The 22,548-nt window shown below is 45.8% G+C and overlaps 3 protein-coding genes across 3 annotated transcripts; 1 reads left to right on the top strand and 2 right to left on the bottom strand.

Annotated features, from left to right (window-relative positions):
• Positions 1-1,577: 1,577 nt before the first annotated feature.
• F4813DRAFT_215236 (uncharacterized protein) lies at positions 1,578-3,563 on the bottom strand. The gene is made up of 2 exons (XM_049239718.1): positions 2,958-3,563; positions 1,578-2,900 (listed from the first exon to the last, which is right to left on the bottom strand). Exons 1-2 carry the CDS (start codon positions 3,327-3,329, stop codon positions 2,019-2,021), a joined length of 1,254 nt encoding a protein of 417 aa, XP_049096105.1. The 5' UTR covers positions 3,330-3,563; the 3' UTR covers positions 1,578-2,018.
• Positions 3,564-4,384: 821 nt separating this feature from the next.
• Positions 4,385-14,457, top strand: F4813DRAFT_215208 (vacuolar protein sorting-associated protein 13). Its single transcript, XM_049239717.1, has 2 exons — positions 4,385-11,051; positions 11,100-14,457. The coding sequence occupies exons 1-2, from the start codon at positions 4,594-4,596 to the stop codon at positions 14,245-14,247; spliced, it is 9,606 nt and encodes a 3,201-aa protein (XP_049096104.1). The 5' UTR covers positions 4,385-4,593; the 3' UTR covers positions 14,248-14,457.
• Positions 14,458-14,465: 8 nt separating this feature from the next.
• On the bottom strand, positions 14,466-16,847 carry F4813DRAFT_371630 (cytochrome P450 52E1). Its single transcript, XM_049244626.1, has 3 exons — positions 15,928-16,847; positions 14,946-15,865; positions 14,466-14,871 (listed from the first exon to the last, which is right to left on the bottom strand). Exons 1-3 carry the CDS (start codon positions 16,453-16,455, stop codon positions 14,670-14,672), a joined length of 1,650 nt encoding a protein of 549 aa, XP_049096103.1. The 5' UTR covers positions 16,456-16,847; the 3' UTR covers positions 14,466-14,669.
• Positions 16,848-22,548: the final 5,701 nt, after the last annotated feature.

The following is a 22,548-nucleotide window of genomic DNA, read 5'->3' as shown; positions in this document are numbered from 1 at the left end:
GGAATGGGAAATGCGGTGTGAGGCAACAGATGCTGAGATGATTTCCATTCATTTACAAGTTCATACGTTAATACTTGAGGTACATATAGGTACTTTTTAGAGGTGCACACCTAACACAGGGCATGTATGGATGTATGTATTCATCGGGCACCTACCTAGCAACATTCAATCCGGAGGAAGTGGAATGATCTTTCTCGTTTTGCCAGTTGCACTTACCTGGGGGCAAGGTAGGCATAGCCTTAACCTTAGCACAAACTGTATAAGCATGACCCCTATAGGTACCTCAGCTGTACCCCCATGTATCGGCTGAGCTGCCGTATTCCTTGGGATCGGAATTGGAGGTCGGACTGTAGCGTCACAGTGACGCACTCAACCTACAAGATTGAGGGGGATTCGACGAGGGACGTCTAGAGTAAGTATAGTAAATATGACTATGCTAAAATAGCTAAACCGCAAGACTTATTAAATATGCATAATATGAATGTAGTCGTAGGGTCAAATTAGAATTGAGGCTCAAGAGAACTTCCCGGGTCCATGGTTTTCCCTTACCTAGTATTACCTAGTATCTTTTAATTACCCTACCTACGTATACTACTACCTGAGGGAATGCCCCTCATATGTTGTTGGCCACTTTGGGCGAGCATGATCGTAAGTTTTGGATGCAATGAGATGTGGTACAAATACATACCTAGGTACCTAGGTACCTACCTATGTATTACAATTTAAGCTAGCACCTCCTAGAAACGTTAGGTAATCCAACATCCATCCGGGGCCATGGCCGAGGATGCAGGGCAAGTATGTACATATGTACGGGATGTACCTTATATAAGCCATCCCGCGGGGGTCTTTAAGGCAAAAATTCCGCCCTTCTGCCCCTCGTACGATGTTCGAATGTTGCTCTGCCTTGACCGCGTGGGATGCTTTTTCCCGGGAACGCACGAATCGCAACATTACATATGTACGGTCAGGGAAATGAGTGCACATATCCTTACTACATAGGTATGTATGTTCTACCAAAATTGGCGAATTGGAGAATTCATAGCCGTTCATTACGAATGCCACCCGACTATGACCAAGATTCAGCAGCTCTCATATTCTTTGCTTGCGTTAATCATTTGCTTTCTTGCCGGTACTAGGTCGTATTTGAGGAGCACCAACGGCATGATCTAGCATGATCTATAATGACCCGTGGTCCCCGTCCAATAACATTACTAGCCACACGGCATGTCCTGCTAAATTAGGAATTTTTTCTTCTCCATCAACGTACACGCCGAGGCATGGCCAGAAATCGTGTCCCTCAAAATTGCTGTAGGACGAATTGCGTCCCGGAATTTGGAAAAGCCATCTCAGAAGCCGCTATACCAACTTGCGTTCGGTCTAGCCATGCTCGTGATGGGAAGCACTGCCGATATGACTTCAATCATTTGTATAGGTATATGAAGGCCCAAGCCAAAAGTTTTATGGAAATATAGTGGTAAGGCACCTGAATTTAATGAATGAGCCACTAATCCGTACCAACCTCTAACTTAGCGCTTGGCTAATACAGTGCCAATAAGTTAAGAGACTTATAAAGTACGGTGCTAAGGATCTGGGCATGTGGAAAACCGCGTTGTCAGGATAGTTTCAGGTCGACTTTTGCCACAGTTATGATAGCAGCAGTGATATTTTCAACTATCTAACACCCTTATAGCACTATGTAAGCGGCGGCTCTAATTCACCTGAGGCTTCAATAATCCCGCCTATGTATGTAGACAAGGAGACATACCTAACTAAGTCAAGAACATTCTTTTATGTATATCTAACAGCCAATTGATAGGTTTAACTAGAAACTTATTTTTTGAGCTATGCTGGTGAAGTAGCAGGTTCGCTTGCTCGCCTCCCACCTTACATAATGCGGGGAAAATCGCATGGAATTGCCCAGTGTACGTACCTGTTAGACAAGTACAGTAGGTACCTAGGTATTATTCAACATCCAGCTTTGATATCCATCAATAATAGTGTCGACAAATATCTTGTCTTCACGCTCGCTTGCTTTCACCCTTCTTCTTGTCATCTTGCTTCGTTTCCTCCTCACCTTTATCCTCCTCCTTTTCACCCCCCTTTCCGTCCGCCTTGCTGTCCTTCTTTTCATCCTTCTTTTCCCCTTTACCCCCGTCCTTCCCGCTGCTTGATTTCTTCGCATTCTCGTTTGCCTTCTTCTTTTCCTCTTCTTTCTTCTTCTCTTCGGCCTCCTTTTCCTTTTCTATTTTCTCTTTCTCCTTCTTCTCAAGGTGCTCCCATTTCTCGGTATAATCCTCAGAGCCCCCTCGGTCGTGTAGCTTCTCATTCAGGCCTGTTAGCCTTGGCTTTGCATCGCCAACTTTCATCCGCCCGATGAGACTGATAAAAATGGCAGTGCCTACGACGGCAGTTAATACAAACCGGTATGCTCCATACCATGAGGGTGCCCAAGCTCTAACGGTAGCTCGAGAATCAGCAAAGTACAACATGACAAAAGCCGCGAACTGAGATGTCAATGCAAAATCCATAGGCATAAGCAATGTTGGCCACGCTATTATAGGGGCCAGAACACCGAGTCCATACCGGAACCGCGTGCGGTCTCGGTTGGGTATCTTTTCTGTGTACTCCATGCCCCAATGAACAGCACCAAGGAAACTAATTATGATAGCGCCGTATCCTAGTTGTATGGGTTCGATGACACTGATCAATTGTCGAGCCGTATCATGGCTGATGAGGATATTATTCAGGAAATTAGATGTAGTCGGCCACACAGTATTTAAATCCCATGAGAGATAAACGGTAGAGACAGACGTAGCGAGATACGGCAAGGTGCCCGCAAGACCAAGGAAATAGGGCTCTTTTGGAACACTCGAAAGGTCAAAAGTATCCTTGACAGTTTCCTATATAAAATGCATTAGTAGATAGACCTGGTCGATTGAACTGTATATAGTTCTTACCAAATCGTCCCTGATGCCATGTCTAATGGGTTTCTGTGCTCTTTGGCTATCGGGCTCATATAAATGACGAACACTTGACTCCGTGGTTACTACTTCTGGATTCGACTCAAGCTTGCGCTGGCCAATCTTCTTCTCTTCTTCTGGACCTCTTCCCTGTTGGAAACCACTTGGTGTCTTAGTGACATACTGAGCTGTTTGTATTGGTGCAATGTTACGGGAAATGGGTGTTTTTGGGTATATTGAACAAGACTTAGTAGGTGTAATTGTCGTCCGGGTTTGCGATTTTAATGGTAAGGAGACTGGGGGTTTTGACGAAACAATTGCTCTGGATGAGCTTGTTAAGAAGGACCGCGTGCTTCGTAGCATTGTCATTAGCTGTTACAAGTTCGATTCTCTCTTACTAGTATATGCCATGTAAACAAAGTAGGGAGAAGCACTAATACTACTAGGAGAACTTAAACTAGGTGTCTTGGAGAAAATAAAGTAGGTAGGTCGTTATTAAAAATGGACATCGTAGAATCGCTATCCCAAGATGGGAATAATTGATGCAATTATATCGTCAGACCTCGTTATGGAAGAGACGTCTTGTTCCTGATTGAGCTTGCTGAGCTCAATGACGTAATGAGCTAAATGTGTATCACTTTATAATACCATAATTAAAAGAGGTACCTACCGATGAAGTACATGTACCTATGATACATTAGGTATGAGGTACACCATGTGGGCACTACCCCTCTATCTGTGGCTGAAGGCTGAATGCTTAGGTACCTAAATTTCTACATGGCAGCAGCTATCAGGTACCTACGGGTAGCCCACTGTTAATTCTATCTTTATTTCGAGCGGTTGGTTAAGCCACAACTTGAACCAACAACAGCGTCATCAATCCCGCAAAACAGGCACCAAATGATTTCAGTCGCAAGCTACAATACCTAACCTAGGAGGTAGCTAATAAGAATTGGCAATATTCTATTGCTTACTTGTCTATCTACTTCCTACATGTACCTCGTAAAGGTTCATAAAGGTTCCTTAAAATCTCTATTCTTTAATTTCAGAGCCTACAAAAGTTTTGAGAGCTTCTCATTCACGGCACACTACTCATATATCGTACACACTGTCGTATACCTATACACTCATTGCGTACCTACCTACCAATATTTCCGTATCCTCCTCTGTCCGGTTCAGGAACCGTGGGTTAGCTTGCTACCCAATCTACGCTAATCTAGGTATCTTGGGTACCTACCTAGAAATCCATCACCTACATGTAGTTGGCCTCGTGTAGATTCAACTCTCCCCCCTCCCCCGAACTCAATGAACATTGATTGCTGCTCACAGCGCGCGTGTTCTATATCTGCTTCCAGTTTAGCGACTCGGCGACTTGGCGATACCCCACTACGAATCTATGAATTTACGATAGCCGACGGTTCATCTTCCTACTTATGCCGCTATCGAAGTAATAACGTCTTCCAATTCGATTGCTAAGTTAAACCTGTCACAAGGCGATACTTCCGTCCAACGAGGCTCCTCGTATTAATTCGAACTCGTCCAACCTAATCGTATTTCCCCAGATGAAGTGACCTGATACCCACCGTTAATCCACGAAGTTGCCCCGCCCGGGTTACGGCGTAATACGGTCAGGATGCTAGAGGGCTTGGTTGCTGGGTTGCTTAACCGTTTCCTGGGTATGTATGTCAAAAACTTTGACCCTACTCAGTTGAAAGTCGGTATATGGTCTGGCGATGTGAAACTACGCAACTTGGAGCTCCGCAAGGAAGCTCTCGACCAGTTGAAGCTTCCCATCAACGTGATGGAGGGTCATTTAGGAGAGCTGACCCTCGTCATACCTTGGTCAAACTTGCGAGGGGCACCGGTCAAAGTCTTTATCGAAGACGTTTTCCTGCTTGCGTCCCCAAAGGAAGAAGCGGCCTACGACGAGGAAGAAGAAGAACGCAGGCGGCAACGATTAAAGATGGAAAAATTGGATTCTGCTGAGCTTTTGAAAGAAAGATCGCAGGAAGGACTCAGTCAGGAGGAGCAGAAAAAGAGCCAGAGTTTTACAGAGAGCTTAGTCACTAAGATTGTCGACAATCTGCAGGTCACAGTCAAAAATATTCATGTGAGGTACGAGGACTCTATATCGGCCCCGGGACATCCGTTTGCCCTAGGTGTTACTCTTGGCGAATTCAGTGCTGTCAGTACGGACGGCGAATGGCAGCCTACCTTTATCCAGAATTCAACTGAGACCACACACAAGCTAGCGACCCTCGGGGCGTTGGCAATCTATTGGAACACAGACACTACCCTGCTAGGCCCAGGCCGTGAAATGGAAAGGGGAGATGAGCATGTGTCTCACAAAGACATGATCAAGAGCTTTAAGGAGATGATAGGAACAGGAGACAATACTACCCCACCGGCAGACCATCAATTTATCTTGAAGCCAGTAAGCGGCCAGGCCAAGATCGAGCTTGACAAAACGGGTGATGTACATGTGCCAAAATTTAAAGCGAGCTTGCTCTTCGATGAAATCGGGGTTGTTCTCGACGATGATCAATATCGAGACGGCCTAATGATGGTTGACCTTTTCCATTACTTTATTCGCCACCAGGAATACAAGAAGCTTCAACCTAAGGGGGTGACACCAAAGGAAGATCCTCGTGCCTGGCTTAAGTTTGCCGGGAACGCAGTACTCACCAAAATACACGAGAGGAACCGTAGATGGACATGGGATTACTTTCGTGAACGCCGTGATGACCGTCACCTATACATCGAACTTTTCAAGAAAAAGAAGGCAAACCAACAACTATCACCACAGGAACTCGATGAAATAAACAAGCTTGAGTGGAAGCTTGGTTATGAAGACTTGCGATTCTGGAGATCATTAGCTCGCAATCAACTGCGAAAGGAGAACGCAGAAGCGCTCAGAAAAGCACCATCTAGGGAACCGCAACAACAAGGATGGTTAGCTTGGGCGTGGGGTTCGAAACCGTCCGAGCTCACCGACTCAACGGAGGAAAACACTCAGATGACCGAGGAGCAGCGCAAAGAGCTCTATGAGGCTATTGACTGGGACGAGAAAACCGCTCTGGCTGAAGCCGTAGACATGCCACGTGACATTATTAAAATGCAAGTTGATGCATCTCTTAGTACCGGCAGTTTTACTCTAAGACAGAATCCTCATGGGAATACGACCGATTTGCTAAGTCTGCATTTTGATGTTTTCAAAGCGAAAGCGTTTCAAAGGCCCGACTCCGTCCTTGCTGATATTAGCCTTGGTGGTTTCCGAGTCAACGATGGTACTACCCCAGAGAGTTTGTTTAAGGAGATTGTTCGGGTCAAGGATGCTCCGGATACGAGGAGCAAGAGGCGGCTTTCCATCGCCGAACTCGAGAAGTCTGGACAGGAAACCTTCTTTGACTTGCAGGTTGAGCAGAATCCCCTTGATGGGAAGAGCGACTTCGCAGTCACGGCGAAGCTCAAGCCACTGGAAATCGTGTGGAACCCTAACTTCGTTGTGGGCGTCGTTGACTTCTTCAAGCCACCTGAGAGGCACATGGAATCCATAACAGCATTGATGGAGACTGCTGGAGCTACTGTTGAGGGGTTGAGACAGCAGACGCGTGCCGGCCTTGAGTTCGCTCTTGAGGAGCATAAGACTATCAATGCTAAGCTAGACCTTCAGGCACCCCTTATTATAATCCCTCAGTCTATCAAGACAGCACGATCTACATGTCTCATTCTAGACGCTGGTCATATTAGCGTCAGTAGTGAGCTAGTCGACAAAGGGACTTTGAAGCAGATACAGGACAAGCACCACCAGCAGTTCTCCGATGAAGACTTCAAACAGCTCGAGTCTCTCATGTATGATCGCTTCTTAGTTAAACTAACATCAACACAGGTCCTGATTGGACCTTCGATCGACGAGGCGAAGTCCCAGTTGGTCGACAAGGATGATAATCGGATGCTTCATATCGTGGAGAAGATCAATGTCGACTTCGTAGTAGCCCTATCGATATTGCCAAAGGCGCCTAACCTAACAAAGGTCAAGGTATCAGGTCACATGCCTGTGCTTCGAGCAATGGCTTCTGACACTAAATATAAGAGCCTGATGAAGTTAATTGACGTCGCTATACCAAAATTTGATGGAGAGCAGCAGAAAATCAGAACCGAAGGCCAGTTTAATAGACCACGTCTACTCAGTTCCGCGTCGAGCCGTTTGCCAAAATCACACGACCACAAAGCTTCATCCAATCTATTCCTCACTCAACAAACTGCTATAATTCTAGAAGACGAGTCAGATGACGACGAGGATGAATTCGAGGATGCTGCGGATGGAAATTCAAATCAGCGGCTTAAGACGCAGCAACGCAACTTTGAATTCAAATTCGCCGTCGACAAGTTACAAGGCTCTCTCTATCGTAGTGACCCCGATGGTGTGCGACCTGAATCCCTACTCGTAGAACTTATCGCGGAGAATTTTGATCTTAATTTTTACATCAGGTCTTACGATATGGCAGCAGAGGTATCCTTAGGCTCCGTGTCGGTAGATGACTTCGTCGACAATCCTCCGGCAGAGTTCAAATCTATTGTGTCATCTGGTGATATTGAGGACCGCCAGCAACAGAGAGACCTCGTCCGTGTAAAGTTCACTAGAGTCAATAGGGAATCACCAGAGTTCATGCCAGTGTACGAGGGCATAGAGACAAATGTCAACGTCGCGGTCTCCACAATTAACTTGGTTGTGACGAGGAAGACCTTGCTCACGCTATTGGACTTCATGCTCACTACATTTACTAACAATAACAGCTCAAATTCTCAGCAGCAGGGAAAGATTAGAGAAATAGATGAAGAAGATACGGTTGAAGTTGTTGAGCCGGCTGTTAATTCCCAGCAGAACGAGGGCGGTTCCATCCGCGTCAAGGTTGATCTCAAGAGTATTCGCATGATTTTGAACAACGATGGAATTCGATTGGCAACACTCTCGTTCAACCACGCCGACGTTGGGGTTTTCCTTCTAGGTAGAACAATGAGAGCGGCGGCCAAGTTAGGCGATTTAACGCTGGTGGATGATGTTAATATTGGCGCGTCAGAAAATTCGAGCTTCCGCCAACTCGTCACGATCCAAGGGGACGAGCTCGCTGATTTCCGCTATGAAACATATGACCCAAGTAATGGAAAAGCTTACCCAGGATATGATTCATCTATCTACCTACGTGCTGGGTCTATCAAGGTTAATTTCCTTGAAGAGCCGTTCAGAAAGATTATCGAATTCTTGGTCAAGTTTGGCAAAATGCAGGCCATCTATAATGCTGCTCGCCAAGCAGCTGCTAACCAAGCCCAGCAACTACAGCAAAGTACCAGCAGGTTCAAATTTGATGTCATAGTCAACACCCCCATTATCGTGTTCCCCCGTACTCTCTCGCCGGATAGGCCAAAACGAGATCTAATCACTGCATATCTGGGTGAGATATACGCCCAGAATAAGTTCGCGCCGTTAGACGATACGGAGGACTCGGAAATCGCTATGAAGCTCTCCGCGGGTATCAGAAACATTAGATTAACGTCTCTATTCCATTATCCCAACGAACAGTCTGAAGAACTTGAAATGATTGATCACGTGGATCTTGGCTTTAATATCACGTACGCCGAACATAAGGAGGGATGGAAGCGGCCAGATATGGAGATTGAAGGCAGCATGACCGACTTCAACCTGAGGATTACCCAATACCAGCTCAACTTCCTCTTAGGCATTTCCAGATCCATACCAGCAGCCTTCGCAACGGATTCCAATGCTAGAGGAGAGGAAGCTGAGCGAGATGTTGATGAGGGTACATTGCGACGAGCCAAAACGATGTCATCTACCACCAGTAGGTCTGAAGACAAGGTAATTGACCTTTCTCCAGAATTAGGCTCGAGAGAAGACGTCTGGGCAAAGCTTGACCTCGTGTTTAATATACACAAAATCGGTCTTGAGCTGATCAATGCCCACGAGAACCAACCTGTGGGCGACATGGACAACGCTAGTTTATCACGATTCTCCCTAGATGACAGCAGGTTGAAGACCCGAATGCTAGCAGATAGCTCACTGGAGGCGGAATTTGTGATTCAGTCATTTACCATACATGATAGTCGTGCCCGGGAGGGTAGTAAGTATAGGAGAATCATGGCATCTTCTAACAAGACGGTCCAACAATTCATGGCGAGCGTATTTATGTCTGGGGGCGACGAGCGTAACCTAATAGCCGTGATCGCCATCGACAGTCCTAGAATCATATTCGCTTTGGATTACCTTTTTGCAATTCAGAAGTTCGTCATGACTGGCTTGCAAGCTGATGAACCTCTACTGGCTGCCTTAGAAAGTCCTGGGGAAACCCCCGATATTTCTGACGCCGAGTCAATGCAAATACAATGGGCAGCGGGATCGTCACGAAAAAGCACCAAAGGATCTCAACGAGAACAGGTGGCGAAGAAGGACGAGGATTCGAAGCTTAGCATTGCCTTCCGTGTTAATATTGTTGACTCGCAAGTCATACTAATAGCCAACCCCCTTAGCTCTAGCTCAGAAGCAATCGTTCTAGGCACGAAACAAGTGTTACTTTCACAACAACATTCATTGACTTTCCAAGTCACTGAAGTTGGAATGTTTCTCTGCCGCATGGATAAATTCGATGAGACTCGACTTCGTATCCTCGACGACTTCTCCATCCAAGTATCAATGGACAATTCACGGGTAGACTATACGAATATCCATGTCGATATCGATCCGCTAATTCTCCGGCTTTCACTTCGAGACATCCTCCTCGTCCTCCAGATTATTAGCAAGGCATCTGAGCTCTCCGAGAAGGATGATAGCGAGCCTAAGAGCAGTGCGTCTAATAGGAAAGCAAAGCAACTGAGACAAGCCGGCCTTAAAGAGCGTACAGCGAGTGGTCGGGGACACTCTACTATTGCTACTAGCAGGAGTAAAACAGCAAAACCATCCGGCACGATAGTCACTAAGAAATCCGGGAAGGACCAATTCCACCAGCCCCACGATATTAGCACAGCTCCTAAGCGCCAGGAGGAACTTACTGCTGCAATTGATGGAATTCGTGTTGTGCTGATTGGTGACGTTCACGAATTGCCGATCCTAGATCTGAGCATCAATAAATTCAAAGCATCATCAACGGATTGGTCTAGTAATCTTAAAGCCGAGACCGCGATTGATATGTATATCAACGTCTACAATTTCGCAAAGTCTGCTTGGGAGCCACTCTTGGAACCCTGGCAAGTAGGTCTTGGCGTTGCGAAACAGCAGGAGACCGGCCTCTTCTCAGTTGACGTCTCATCAAAAAGGACATTTGATGTTACGATCACAACTGCAACAATCGCCTTAGCGTCTAAGTCATTCGATTTTCTGACTAAAGATGAAGATGTGTTGGGCAAACCCCGTGGAGTAGAGGCTCCCTACAAGATCCGAAATTATACCGGCTTCGACGTCTCAGTGCAGGCTAGAAGCCAGAGCAACGATGAGAATATCTCCCTCAAATTGCAAGACGGCGAAGAAGGCCCATGGAGCTTCGAACATTGGGAAAAGATGCGAGAAAATATCATGTCGGAGAGCAATGCGGCGAGTAGCGTTGCAGTTGAAATTGAAGGTAGTGGTTTTGATATAGTTAAGAACATCCGTCTTAACCGTGAAGGCGAGTTCCTTTATAGCTTACGACCTAAAACGGACAACACTCTCCATCGGCTACTCGTTGAAGTAAAACTTGGCTCAGACAATATCAAATATGTCACGCTTCGCTCTCCCCTCGTGGTAACAAACGAGACACAGATACCAGTTGAATTAGGCGTGTACGATGTCCAAGAAGGCCATCTGCTTAAGATCGAGAAGATCGCACCAGGAGAAAGCCGACCTGCTCCGGTAGCTGCCGCCTACGTCAAATCCTTATTGATACGACCAGATTCGGGCTTTGGTTACGCATGGTCATCCGAACATTTATGGTGGAGAGATCTGCTCAAGAGACCCACGCGTACACTCATGTGCAAAGGCGACAACAGTGATACATTCTTTTTCCAACTCAGCGCAAACTTCGATCAAGGCCACTTCCTTACCGGGTGAGTTTCTCGCAAATATAATGCATTTTGCGACGCTAACGTTTACAGAAAATACCCGTACATGAGATTAAAACTCTCTCCTCCAGTAGTCCTAGAGAACCTTCTTCCTTACGATTTCAAATACCGCATTTACGACAAGAATACAAAACGAGATTGGACAAACTTCCTACGGAAGGGCGGTGTTAGTCCGGTCCACGTTGTAGAGCTGTCTCATCTTCTCTTACTTAGCATCAACATGCAAGATACCAAATTCAAGTCCAGCGAATTTGCTATCATCAATTCTGGCGCACAGGAAGACTTTCGTAAAGAACATAAACTAATATGCAAGGATAGCGAAGACCTCTCTCTCTGCCTTAGGCTCCATTATTTTAAGATCCCAGATGGAGGTGGTGCTTTCAAGGTTACCGTGTACAGTCCTTATGTCGTACTCAACAAAACTGGTTTGGAGGTTGATATCCGCGGCAAGCAGTTCTTGCAGCAGCCGAAGAGAGCTGCGGGTCAGTCAGCCATAGCCGATACCTCAGATCAAGAGCGGCCAAAAGCTTTACCTTTCATGTTCTCGTATGCCAACGACGACCAACGCAACCGAACCCTTCTCAAAATAGGCGACTCGGATTGGAGTAAACCGCAGAGTTTCGATGCTATCGGGAGCACAACAGAAATTGTTTTACCATCGTCGAAAAAGGATTCCGAAATCCACGTTGGTGTGACTGTAGAGCCCGGCGAGGGTAAATACAAGTTGACAAAAGTCGTCACTCTAGCACCGCGCTTTGTGGTCAAAAATAAGATCGGCGAGGAGCTCGTTATTAGAGAGCCAACTTCGCCGAAGACTATGACCCTGAATCCCGGAGGTCTGCAGCCTCTTCACTGGCTTCAAAGATCAGCTACAAAACAAATAGCTCTAAGATTCCCAGGGATCGACGATCAGTGGACATCGCCGATCAACATATCGGATTTGGGTACTGTGCATATCAAAATCGCAAGAGCTGGGCAGCGACAACGCCTCATTCGAGTTGAAGTTTTGATGGAGGATGCGACAATCTTCCTCCACCTTAGCATGGAGACAAAGAATTGGCCTTTTTCCATGCGAAATGAAAGTGACGTTGAGTTCACTTTCCATCAAGCAAACCCGAATATAGAAGAGGATGGAGTTGAGGATCGCTCCGGATGGAGGCCGGTTAGATACCGCTTGCCACCACGTAGCATCATGCCCTATGCTTGGGACTTCCCAGCCGCCAAGTTCAAAGAAGTGGTCATCAGCGCATTTGGCAAAGAACGTCACGTAAAGCTAGCGGAAATTGGTAATCAGATTCCAATGAAATTCGTCAGCGGTTCCGGCACCCAAAAGATCATCGACATCAATGTTGCTGCCGATGGACCAACTCAGACGCTTATTTTGTCTAATTTTAAGCAAAGCAAAAGCCTTTACCGCCAGAGGACACAGGCGGGCTCGAGCAACAGCGCTGGTGGCTTTGAAGTCAAGAGCCAGGATACCGATACAACGTTCCAAGCACAGTTGAAGCTTTCTGGAGTTGGTATCTCGCTCATCAATCAACAGTTGAAGGAATTGGCATATATAACATTCAGAGACATCAACCTTCGTTATAGCGAATCGGCTCTCTACCAGACCGTCAGTACATCCATTAAATGGATCCAGATTGATAACCAGCTATACGGCGGTCTTTTCCCAATGATACTCTACCCTAGTGTAGTTCCAAAGCAAGCACGGGAGACTGAGCTGCATCCTTCATTACATGCCATGGTTACGAGAGTCAAGGACGACTCGTATGGCGTTCTATACGTCAAATATGCTACCGTATTACTTCAGCAGATGACCATTGATCTCGATGAAGATTTCATCTATGCCGTTCTAGATTTCTCCAAGATCCCTGGGGCCTCCTGGTCTGAAACGAATGAGGGTAAGCTCTGCGATGAAGGCCTAGATATTCCCGAGCCGAAGCAAGAACAGTCAGGTCAGGACATTTACTTTGAAGTCCTAAACATACAGCCGATGCAATTAGATTTGTCTTTCATGCGTACCGAACGCGTTAACGTAGAGGACAAGACCTCATCTCGGAATCCTATCATGTTCTTCGTCAACGTGATGACCATGGCCATTGGGAATGTCAATGATGCCCCAATCCGACTAAACGCATTATTATTAGAAAATGCTCGAGTCTCCATTCCCGTTTTGACACAGAACATCTCGAATCACTACAGCCAAGAAGTTCTATACCAGGTCCATAAGATCATCGGCAGTGCTGACTTCCTCGGCAACCCCGTCGGTTTATTCAACAGTATCAGTAGCGGTATAACCGACGTCTTCTACGAGCCGTACCAAGGGCTTATCATGTCTGATAAGCCTGAAGACCTAGGTCTAGGAATTGCAAAGGGAGCCGCTAGCTTTGTCAAAAAGTCCGTCTACGGTTTCTCTGATTCCTTTTCCAAAGTCACTGGAAGCTTTGGCAAGGGCCTAGCTGCCGCAACTCTCGACAAGCAATTCCAAGATCGCCGGCGTATTACGCGAGCTCGCAACCGGCCCAAGCATGCCCTATTCGGTGTTACCGCTGGTGCAAATTCCTTTTTCACCTCGGTTGCGTCCGGCATCGGCGGCGTTGCCCGGAAACCTCTTGAAGGCGCAGAGCAGGAAGGGGCCGTTGGTTTCTTTAAAGGTGTCGGAAAAGGCTTTATTGGTCTTGCAACTAAGCCTGCCGTCGGAGTGTTTGACCTCGCGTCTAATCTATCCGAAGGTATTCGCAATACCACAACCGTCTTCGACGGTTCTGAGCTCGACCGCGTCCGCCTGACGCGATTCATACCCGCGGATGGTATCGTCCGTCCTTACAATCAGCGCGAAGCCCTAGGACAGTCCTGGCTCAAGCAGGTGGACAACGGGAAATATTTCAACGAGAACTACATTGCGCACTTGGATTTGCCCAGAGAAGATATGGTAGTCATGGTCACGTTCAGCCGAATTCTTCTCATTAAAAGCCGGAGACTGACTACCGAATGGGATATACCGCTGAAGGACGTGCAGACAATCGCGAAGGAGCGCACAGGCCTCAGCATCGTGTTGCGCGGCGGTACTAACGGGCCGTTTATCCCTGTCGGTGAAGAAAGCGGACGGGCCTTCTTGTATCGAATGGTAGCTATAGCTGTAGAAGAATTCAATCGTAGATTCAGGGGCTTGGAGTGAGAAAGCCCTTGCTAGTGGACGGGTGGCGGAAAAGGGGGGTTATGAGGGAAGAACCCACGGAGGTAAAATTCAAAAGGCTGTCCACGGATTAATGCGTGCTCTGGGTTTGGAAGTTAAGTAAGAGGTCCTGGCGTATGGGCTATTTTCATGTATCTTCTAGAATATGAAATATCACGACTTTAATGAAACCACCGTTTTATATTAGTAGGAGCCGGGTCAGACTTATCTCATCGCACGCGCACATACATATATTTATTGATTATATTATAGCCTCCTTAGAGTAGCCACCTACCTAGGTAGGTAGGTATTTTAGAAAAGCAAGCAAACTCTTTATCAGAAATCATCTTTCACATATGAGGTCGAAGCTAAAACCTGGCGGCATTCTACGTATTCCAAAGTCCTACAACAGCGACGTTCTAAGTTCACGCAGGCATCATGCTAACCCAACATCCGTACAGCATGGATGTGTTAACGCTGAACTTTTGGATAGGCGGCCTATCATCTTTCCGCTCGATCTTCTTGAAGGCCTGTAAGAGCCGAAGCGTAACAAACGCTATCTGGGTCAAGGCAAATTGTTGCCCAATACAAATTCGTGGACCAGCGTTAAACGGGATATATTCGAAGCTGCATAATGGTAGAATTAATAAGGCTAGAAACTAGACGAGCAATATAGAGACACGGCCCATTAAAATACATACGTAGTTCTCAGAGTCTCCCAGCGTTCGGGACGAAACTCGTCGGCATCATCACCGTAGATATCCTGCCGCCTGTGTAGAGTCCAAGGTAAATATCTAAGTATCGTGCCCTTGGTTACAAAGATAGGCGACTTTCTGTCAGGCCCGCCGCCGGTAGGTAAAATGGTGTCGCGTACGGCTTCGCGGGCGTTGGCCGCCACAGGTGGGTTAAGTCGTAGAGCTTCTTTAACGGCCCAGTTCAAGTACTTCATGGCTCTTAGACTTTCCCAAGCTGGAAGCTGACTTGGGTCGTCCATTTTTAGGTCTTCCATCTCTTGCTGGATTGTAGCAACCACTTTCGGCCGTCGCGAAAGCTCGAAAAATAAGTACGACAATACACTCGTTGTAGTATCCCTACCAGCCGTAAATATGCTCATGAGATGATCGCGAATGACTTCATTCGATTCCCCGGTCCGGAGTAGCTCGTTAAGGAATATGTACCTCTTGCTCTCTCGGTCCTCCTCACTCTTCTCGCCTTGTTCGCCCCTTACCTCTGCGACGTACTTTTCCACGTATGCATTCATAAATGCTGCACATTCATCCAGCTCGCGGTCTCTAAAGAGCATTGATATCCAGCCCAGTCGAGCCCGGTTGGCGCTCTTCTGCATAGACACGTCGAAGCAGCGACCGAATCGTAGACCATCCTCGGGCGGATTCCCCAGAATGTCAGTCGACCGCCCAAACATAAAGTCCGATATAATGTCAGTAGTCATCATAGAAAACATAGCCTGCAAGTCGAAGGGACTGCCATCGCGCGGGACCACTTGTATAAGTTTAGCAATGTGACGATCAAGGCATCGTAGATCAGCAATCTGATCACGGACAAAAGCTGGTCGCAGAGTTGTTCTCGCTTGCTTCCAGGCATCCCCATTGGAGGTGAAAATCTTGATAGGAAAACCACGTTAGTCGAACATGGGCACTGAAAGGATTTAGGCACGAGGCTTACGGAGTAGGGACCAAAGACGGGGAGAAATGCGTTAATACGTAGTTGAGGTAGGTCCCAGTCGTCGAACTGAGTACTAAGCACGGCACGCACGTTATCGGGCTCATCGGTTGTGATCGTATCGCCGGGACCTGGGAATACACGATGCTTGAACGTATGTCCTAGAGTATAGAAAAGCCCGTTCCAGGCCGCGAGCAGCGTATTCGACTTGATGTGCCGCGCCGCGTCCAGGAGGAAGCGTACCCCGAAAGGATCATTCGGGAATAGAGGCGGAGGCGAACACCCATTCCGCATCATTTCCACATAATACCTATGCGTCCCGCCTAAGGAAATTTGCGTAAGCCAACCTATAAGCAACAATAGAACCGCAAGGGCCTGTTGTCCTATTGACAGGGCCCCGGGTCGCAGGTAAAGAACGTCGAGCGCCAGAGCCACTGACAAGGCCATTATAACGGCCGTCGCAACAAAGTAGCGCTGCTTGGCCTTCCTAGGAAGCGAGTCCATCTTGTCGGGTACGCCTACAGAAGCCATTTCATAAATCTATTGCCTAAGCCTAATAGGATGCAAACAAGAGCTGAAGGGGCATCTTTAACTTCATATGTTCCATTAGTGAAAAGTCAGCGACAGTAACACCCGTGGTTATGCAGACTAGAATCTGATTAAATTAAGACATAGCCTTGGCGAAGCAAAGGCAACACCTCATCTCTATCACATTTACATGTACCACGGTAGCTTGTTCGCACGTACCCTAGCATGTGACGCCCGACCACGAACGGGAAAGTTGCATTCCGCGAATGGTTGGGTAAGTATCTGCAAATGCGGTGATTTGATGACGTTATAGAGATGCCACCATTGGATAAGTATGTGCCCGGATGCCCGAATTTATGAGGGTTATTGTCTCAGGTCACCTTTTTCGAAATATCATGTTTTATTGGATGCATCCTATGCTGTTTTTTTCCCAGACCTTTCTAAATTCGGGCTATTGTGGCAGTCCGAAGGGATGCCGTACTCCGTGGGAAAATATGTTCATATACAACCAATGATGTTTGGAGGTTACTTCATCATGTGAGAGATGCATCGTTACTTTAAAACGGATACCTACCTTAATACCTAGGCAGCCTACCATTAAGATGTAGACAATTAATATGACACTGTGTACACCTCATTATTTTTATAGACAATCCTTCCACTTTCGCCGGCTACAAGTGGTTTAATTATTATCGTACGCAATTTCACGTGAAAATACCTTTTATTTAATTCATTTATTACCGTTTTAATATTTACCAAAATATTTCAACTACAATTAAAACATGATCTTATGGAACTACTTAACTGAGTTGAGACTATAGAAAGTTTAAATAAATACATCAACTAATGACACATAATAGTTTAACTCTTTTTAATGATTTGTTTTAGGATACGTACCCTATATCATCAAAGGTCCACGGGATTGTGAACGAAGTATAAATAGGCCACCGGTTTAGTCTTATTATTTATCACGTACGAGAGTAGTTAAGTCTTCGAGGAACTTCAAACCTGTCATGCCTTGTTTAATTGCCTAATGTCTCAACTTCGTAGCTTTAAGGTTGCACGATTAATAAATTAACTCATGTAGCTTATTCCTTAGTTATTCTGTTAAGCAAGAGTAGATGTAGTTTATACTTCCAATAAGCTTAACTAATGGCATCTATTGCCATTAAAGGCACCTAACGTATCCATTTTGCTACTCCTCCCCTTCTATTAGTATAACTCCTATAAGTTTATACCTAACCTAAAAACACCATTTCATAGCTCTGAATATTACAATAGCTCTCTCAACACGAGCCAACAACTTTATACCTGATAGGAGAGAATCCCCTTTGAACAAGTCATCTTTTCAAATCTTGACGCTCATATAATGCATCATCCTACTACCCACCTCGTTACTGCTAGCTTTGTTTAATCAGAGAGTTAGATTCTATATTCCCTATTCAGTATAAATTATTGGTATATTCTTGCTGTTCTCGTACATGACGCCTTGAGGCATTAGTATGTGATATCCGTAAAAACAGTGTTAATATATATCATAGTGTTAATATCTTGAATTTGATAGTAGTCAAGTAGGTAGCTATTAGTCTTGACGTTAGATATAATGTTATTGTTACATACATAGATGACAATACTTTTATTATTCCTGATTCTCGGGCACCACTAAATTAAGCACTTATTACCCTCAATTAGTATGTGATTTCTTTAAGAGATAAATGAAATAAAGCGAAACCCGTGTTCTTTCAATACCAATTAGTAAATAATAGCTATAAGTAGGCAAATAAGACTAGGTACTCCTAACATTCATATTTCTTGACGCGCTTAGTCTTACATATAAAGTAATATTATTTTGGATTGCGCTGGAGTAATGTGGCATCTTTAGCAATTTGTTTAAGGACTAAATTACGGGGAACTGATTCGTTCATGCTATAAGTCATGACTTACAGTAGAACATAATTAGCTATATAGCTTCGTTTCCGATTAAAGTTGATTTCTTACTCATTAACTGAAGCTCTTCGCCCAAATTGTCAACGTCCACGAATCCTTGAGAGGCCCACAAAGCCCCCCGGGCGATAATGCCGTCAATGCCGTTAATGAAGGCCGGATGGTAGAGGCGATGATAGGGTTAAAACTACGTCGCCGTACCTCTAACCTTAGTTGAATAAGCTAGTAATACGGCGACTAAAAATTATAAATAATTAAATAAAACCAGACTATGTAGAGGCTTCCAGTCGGATATGGAGATACTCGCCATGCCGTTTCCATTATGCCGCCTGGATGCAACACGGCTTGGCAGCTCAGCCGGGATCCGCTATGACGAAATATATCTAAAGCCTGTTTGTAGTATGCGCGAAAATATGTTACAGCTTTGTCGAGAAATTTCCAGAGTTCCGAGAAAACCACGCGTGTCCGTGTCTCCTTCGTCCTACAGTGTATTCTAGTTGTAAACGCCGAATAAATGGTTTGGTTGCGCAGTATTCAAATGATGGAAAAGTGACGGTATCTAGCAGGCCGTCAGCTCAGCACATGATATAGATCCCAGCGGTGCCGTGGCACAGGATCTGGTCTTAGGACAGCCTCAAGCCGAGCTGGCGGCCGATCAGTTGACCCTCCTTCCCGCCGAATGAACCCTACGTAATAGCAACAATTGGAATAGGGTTGCTAAATATCTCTCGGTCGTATTCACGACACCTGACGGAATCTTTCGTCGAATCCTACCGTAAAATATTGTACTGCTACGGAATTTTTACTGAAATTCAAGAATTAGGTAGACAGGATCATAGTTATGTTGCTCTCCTCAGGCTGGGATGGTAACCCGACGACTACAAGGTAGGCCTAGCTGGCCCAGTAAGGCATTATAGGGTATTTGCAGCAGCACTTATTACATGGGAACACATACATAGGATACACGGGGGATACACAACACTTACACATCACCCAGCATTTGCGTTATACATACGTGGGCACTTTGTAAACGAGCCAACAACGCAGGTTTATATATATCTGCCGGTTAGACCGTTATTGATACGGCCGTCAGAAATTTTGGTCGGTATAAGGATGAAGCGTTGCACATCGATGGACAGACATTTGCTCTTGCAAATCGCAAATTCCCATGTATAACATCCATCCATCCATCCATCCATCCATCCATCCATACCTACAGACGAGCATGTGCAGAGATCGCCCACTAATGGGTTTGGTCAGCCCTGGGAACCCCTCAAACTGCAACCCTTGCTAGTTGGTCTCTACTACGTACGGATGGGGTAGGTATTAGCATTCTTGGGGGTCCAAATTCACCCCGCTCTTGATCTCTGGAGATTAAGTTCGAATCGTATCGTTCACGAGCACTGGAGTTAAGCTTGTTTGTCGAGTGAAGCGAGGTGTGTATCAAATTGATCTACTATGTATTTGGCAGGAGGACATCGATAAGCGAAGGGTGAGAGTTCGTCGAAGCCAATAGCGGCTATTGTTCGAGGCGGAGTGGTGCGGCCTTAGACATACAGACAGACATATCATATCTGCTTACTTGACCCCTGTACCCCGGAGAAGATCATTAGATTGGATAGGGTTGCACTAGCAGCCCGACCTGCTTGGCAGTTTTGCAAATGGAGCACAGCCCGCGAAGTTCTTACATACCTACCTAGGTACCAGACACACCTACACACGTGGTACGGCATTGCTGCTAGAGGCTCTTGATATTTTATAATAAAATGCTGTAAAATGCTGACAATTAGCATCAGCATCACTTAGCTGCCGAACATGTAAGAGTGTCGGTCAAGGTAAAAATATATTGGATCGTATAGTTCTCCCGTTCGCGCTACCTTCCAACGTACTAATTAATACGTGATGAGGAACTTCAAGATGAAGGGACCGGGGCCGAGACATAAAAACTTACAGGGTCCCCAGTCCGAAAGCGCACTGGACCGTGCCAAACGCAAACAATAGTAACATATAACCTAGTTAACTAGCCCTTGATGTGGTTTCAGAGTAAGACCCAACCTCTTAACCTAGAGACTTTTCTAGATTGGAATTGGCGGATAGTAGAAGTCTGTGTACTACATATACTATAGGTCGGATCACGCCAGCCTTTCTGCCGGTTGCGAATACACAGATATAGGTAATAGTATATGATGCACATCTTTTAAAGAGGCACATTGACAGGGCCGGTCTCTACATATCGATCAGCTCGCCGATGATTGACTTGCAGCTCATCTCGACCGGTCCAGACTTGACCGGGATTTGCTTCGATATGGTTCCGCTATGTGCTGGCTTTCCCAATGGGAGCACACAATCGAATTGCGGCCGCGGCCTATGCTAGCGAAGCTGACAAGCAGGCCAGCCTGCTTGACCGGTTGGGCTAGGTAAGCTTCATGTCTACAGGCTGATGAAGTTTTCAAGTCCGTAAGATAGACCGAGTTGAGGCCGCATAGGTAGTGTAGTGCGTACAGTTTTCTACGTTTTCTACGGTTTCTACGGTAATGTTATGGAATTGCTACCTAACGGTAACTGGATGGAATACATACCTTGCACAGATGGCTGGATTGTTGCTAAACCCCGTGAAATCCACCCCCTCGTGGGGGTTGAAGTTGTTACATAGAGCCCTGGACCCTGTCAATCGAGTCTAAATAGGTACATAACAGAGCTTGAATATATAGAGCCAGCATCAAGGTGCCATCAGGATCGGCCATTCTCATCATCATCATCAATTGTGAGTAAGTCTCGAAAGGAAGCATGCTATAACTACCCCGGTACCGCTGACGCGACAAAAACCAGGCTTTACCCTGAGAAGGCTACAGGTGCTTCCGTCATTTATAGAAACTCGGCATGTTGGTTCCATACGCCTAGTTACAAGTTTACTGTCGTTGCTGTCTTAGACAGTAACCAATTGACATTAATAAAAATAGCTGTCTTCAAAGCAACTTCCCCTCTTTATTTAAACGCCTTAATATAGTCTCTTAGCCCTTGAAGAATAATAAAGTATTATTCAGGTTAGTTACATGTTTTGATGCCTTATCTCAACTACGGCGCTCTTTTTTAAACCGACCCTAGAAGGAGGTAGTTACTCCGTTACTCCGTTACTTTAGGTCAAGTATCTACATGTGAAGAATTCGGTTTCTGCCAAATGGCTAGCGAGACTTACACAGTATTCACCTCTTCGATAAGCAACTAGATTAGTATCTTACAACCGAGCCGCCACCAATGTCGATGATGCCTCTCACAGCATGCGATCATCCAGTTAATTGCCTTTCCAAATTTTCAACCGGAAATTCTACATTTGCCAAGCCATCATTATCATCATCATCAAGCGCATCAGGTAGGTACTGCGCCAGAATATACCTAGGTAACCTTAGGTACCTAAAATATCCTGGAATTGCCTTCATAGAGTTTTTCTCGGAACGGGTCTTCAGGCCGGGAGTATTCATTCATGTATTGAGAGGTATTAACCGTGTGTTGCTGTGGGTCTCTTCTCCGCGGGACCGAGCATTTTGCCTTCATCTCGGTCGCTTACATCTTGAACCCCACAAGAATCCTAGGCCTGGGAGGTGAAATACATCATATTGAAGTATACCCCCCCCCCCTCTCCCCCAACAACAACCGAATAGCTTCTTTTCCTTAAAATCGCTCGGGTTCGTTCGGGTTCCTGGCCACCAATTCTCGGCTCTTGGGTGCCTCGAATACATAAGAAGCTACAGATTCCACATAGATACCTGTTACTAGGTACATATCCAAAGACCGAATCCTTTATATATGTATTTTCAGTAAGATTGGCATATGGCTCTATCTTTATTGAGATCATTCTATTCTTTCAACTATAGCGCCTTCATATTATCAATCAGTAGACTTGTCCCTTTCCCTGAATATAGGTAGCCAGCAAAAACATCGGTGGTTTAGATCAAGGAACCATTCCGTCTAGTTACCGTATCGCATGGTGACATATTTAACCGTTTGTACAGTATTGGATTTCCTATTCCGGAAATCCCCGCCTCGGTGGTACCGTTTCGTCTCCTTTTTTCCTAGCCAGCCACCCAACAATTCTTATTATTACGGGCTTGAAACCTCGTCTTGCTAGCTCCGGACCCCTTGATGCGTGTTATA

The sequence above is a fragment of the Daldinia decipiens genome, assembly GCF_022478715.1.
Source record: "Daldinia decipiens strain CBS 113046 unplaced genomic scaffold F4813scaffold_39, whole genome shotgun sequence".
Lineage (NCBI taxonomy): Eukaryota > Fungi > Ascomycota > Sordariomycetes > Xylariales > Hypoxylaceae > Daldinia > Daldinia decipiens.
This window is presented reverse-complemented; position numbering and strand designations above follow the sequence as displayed.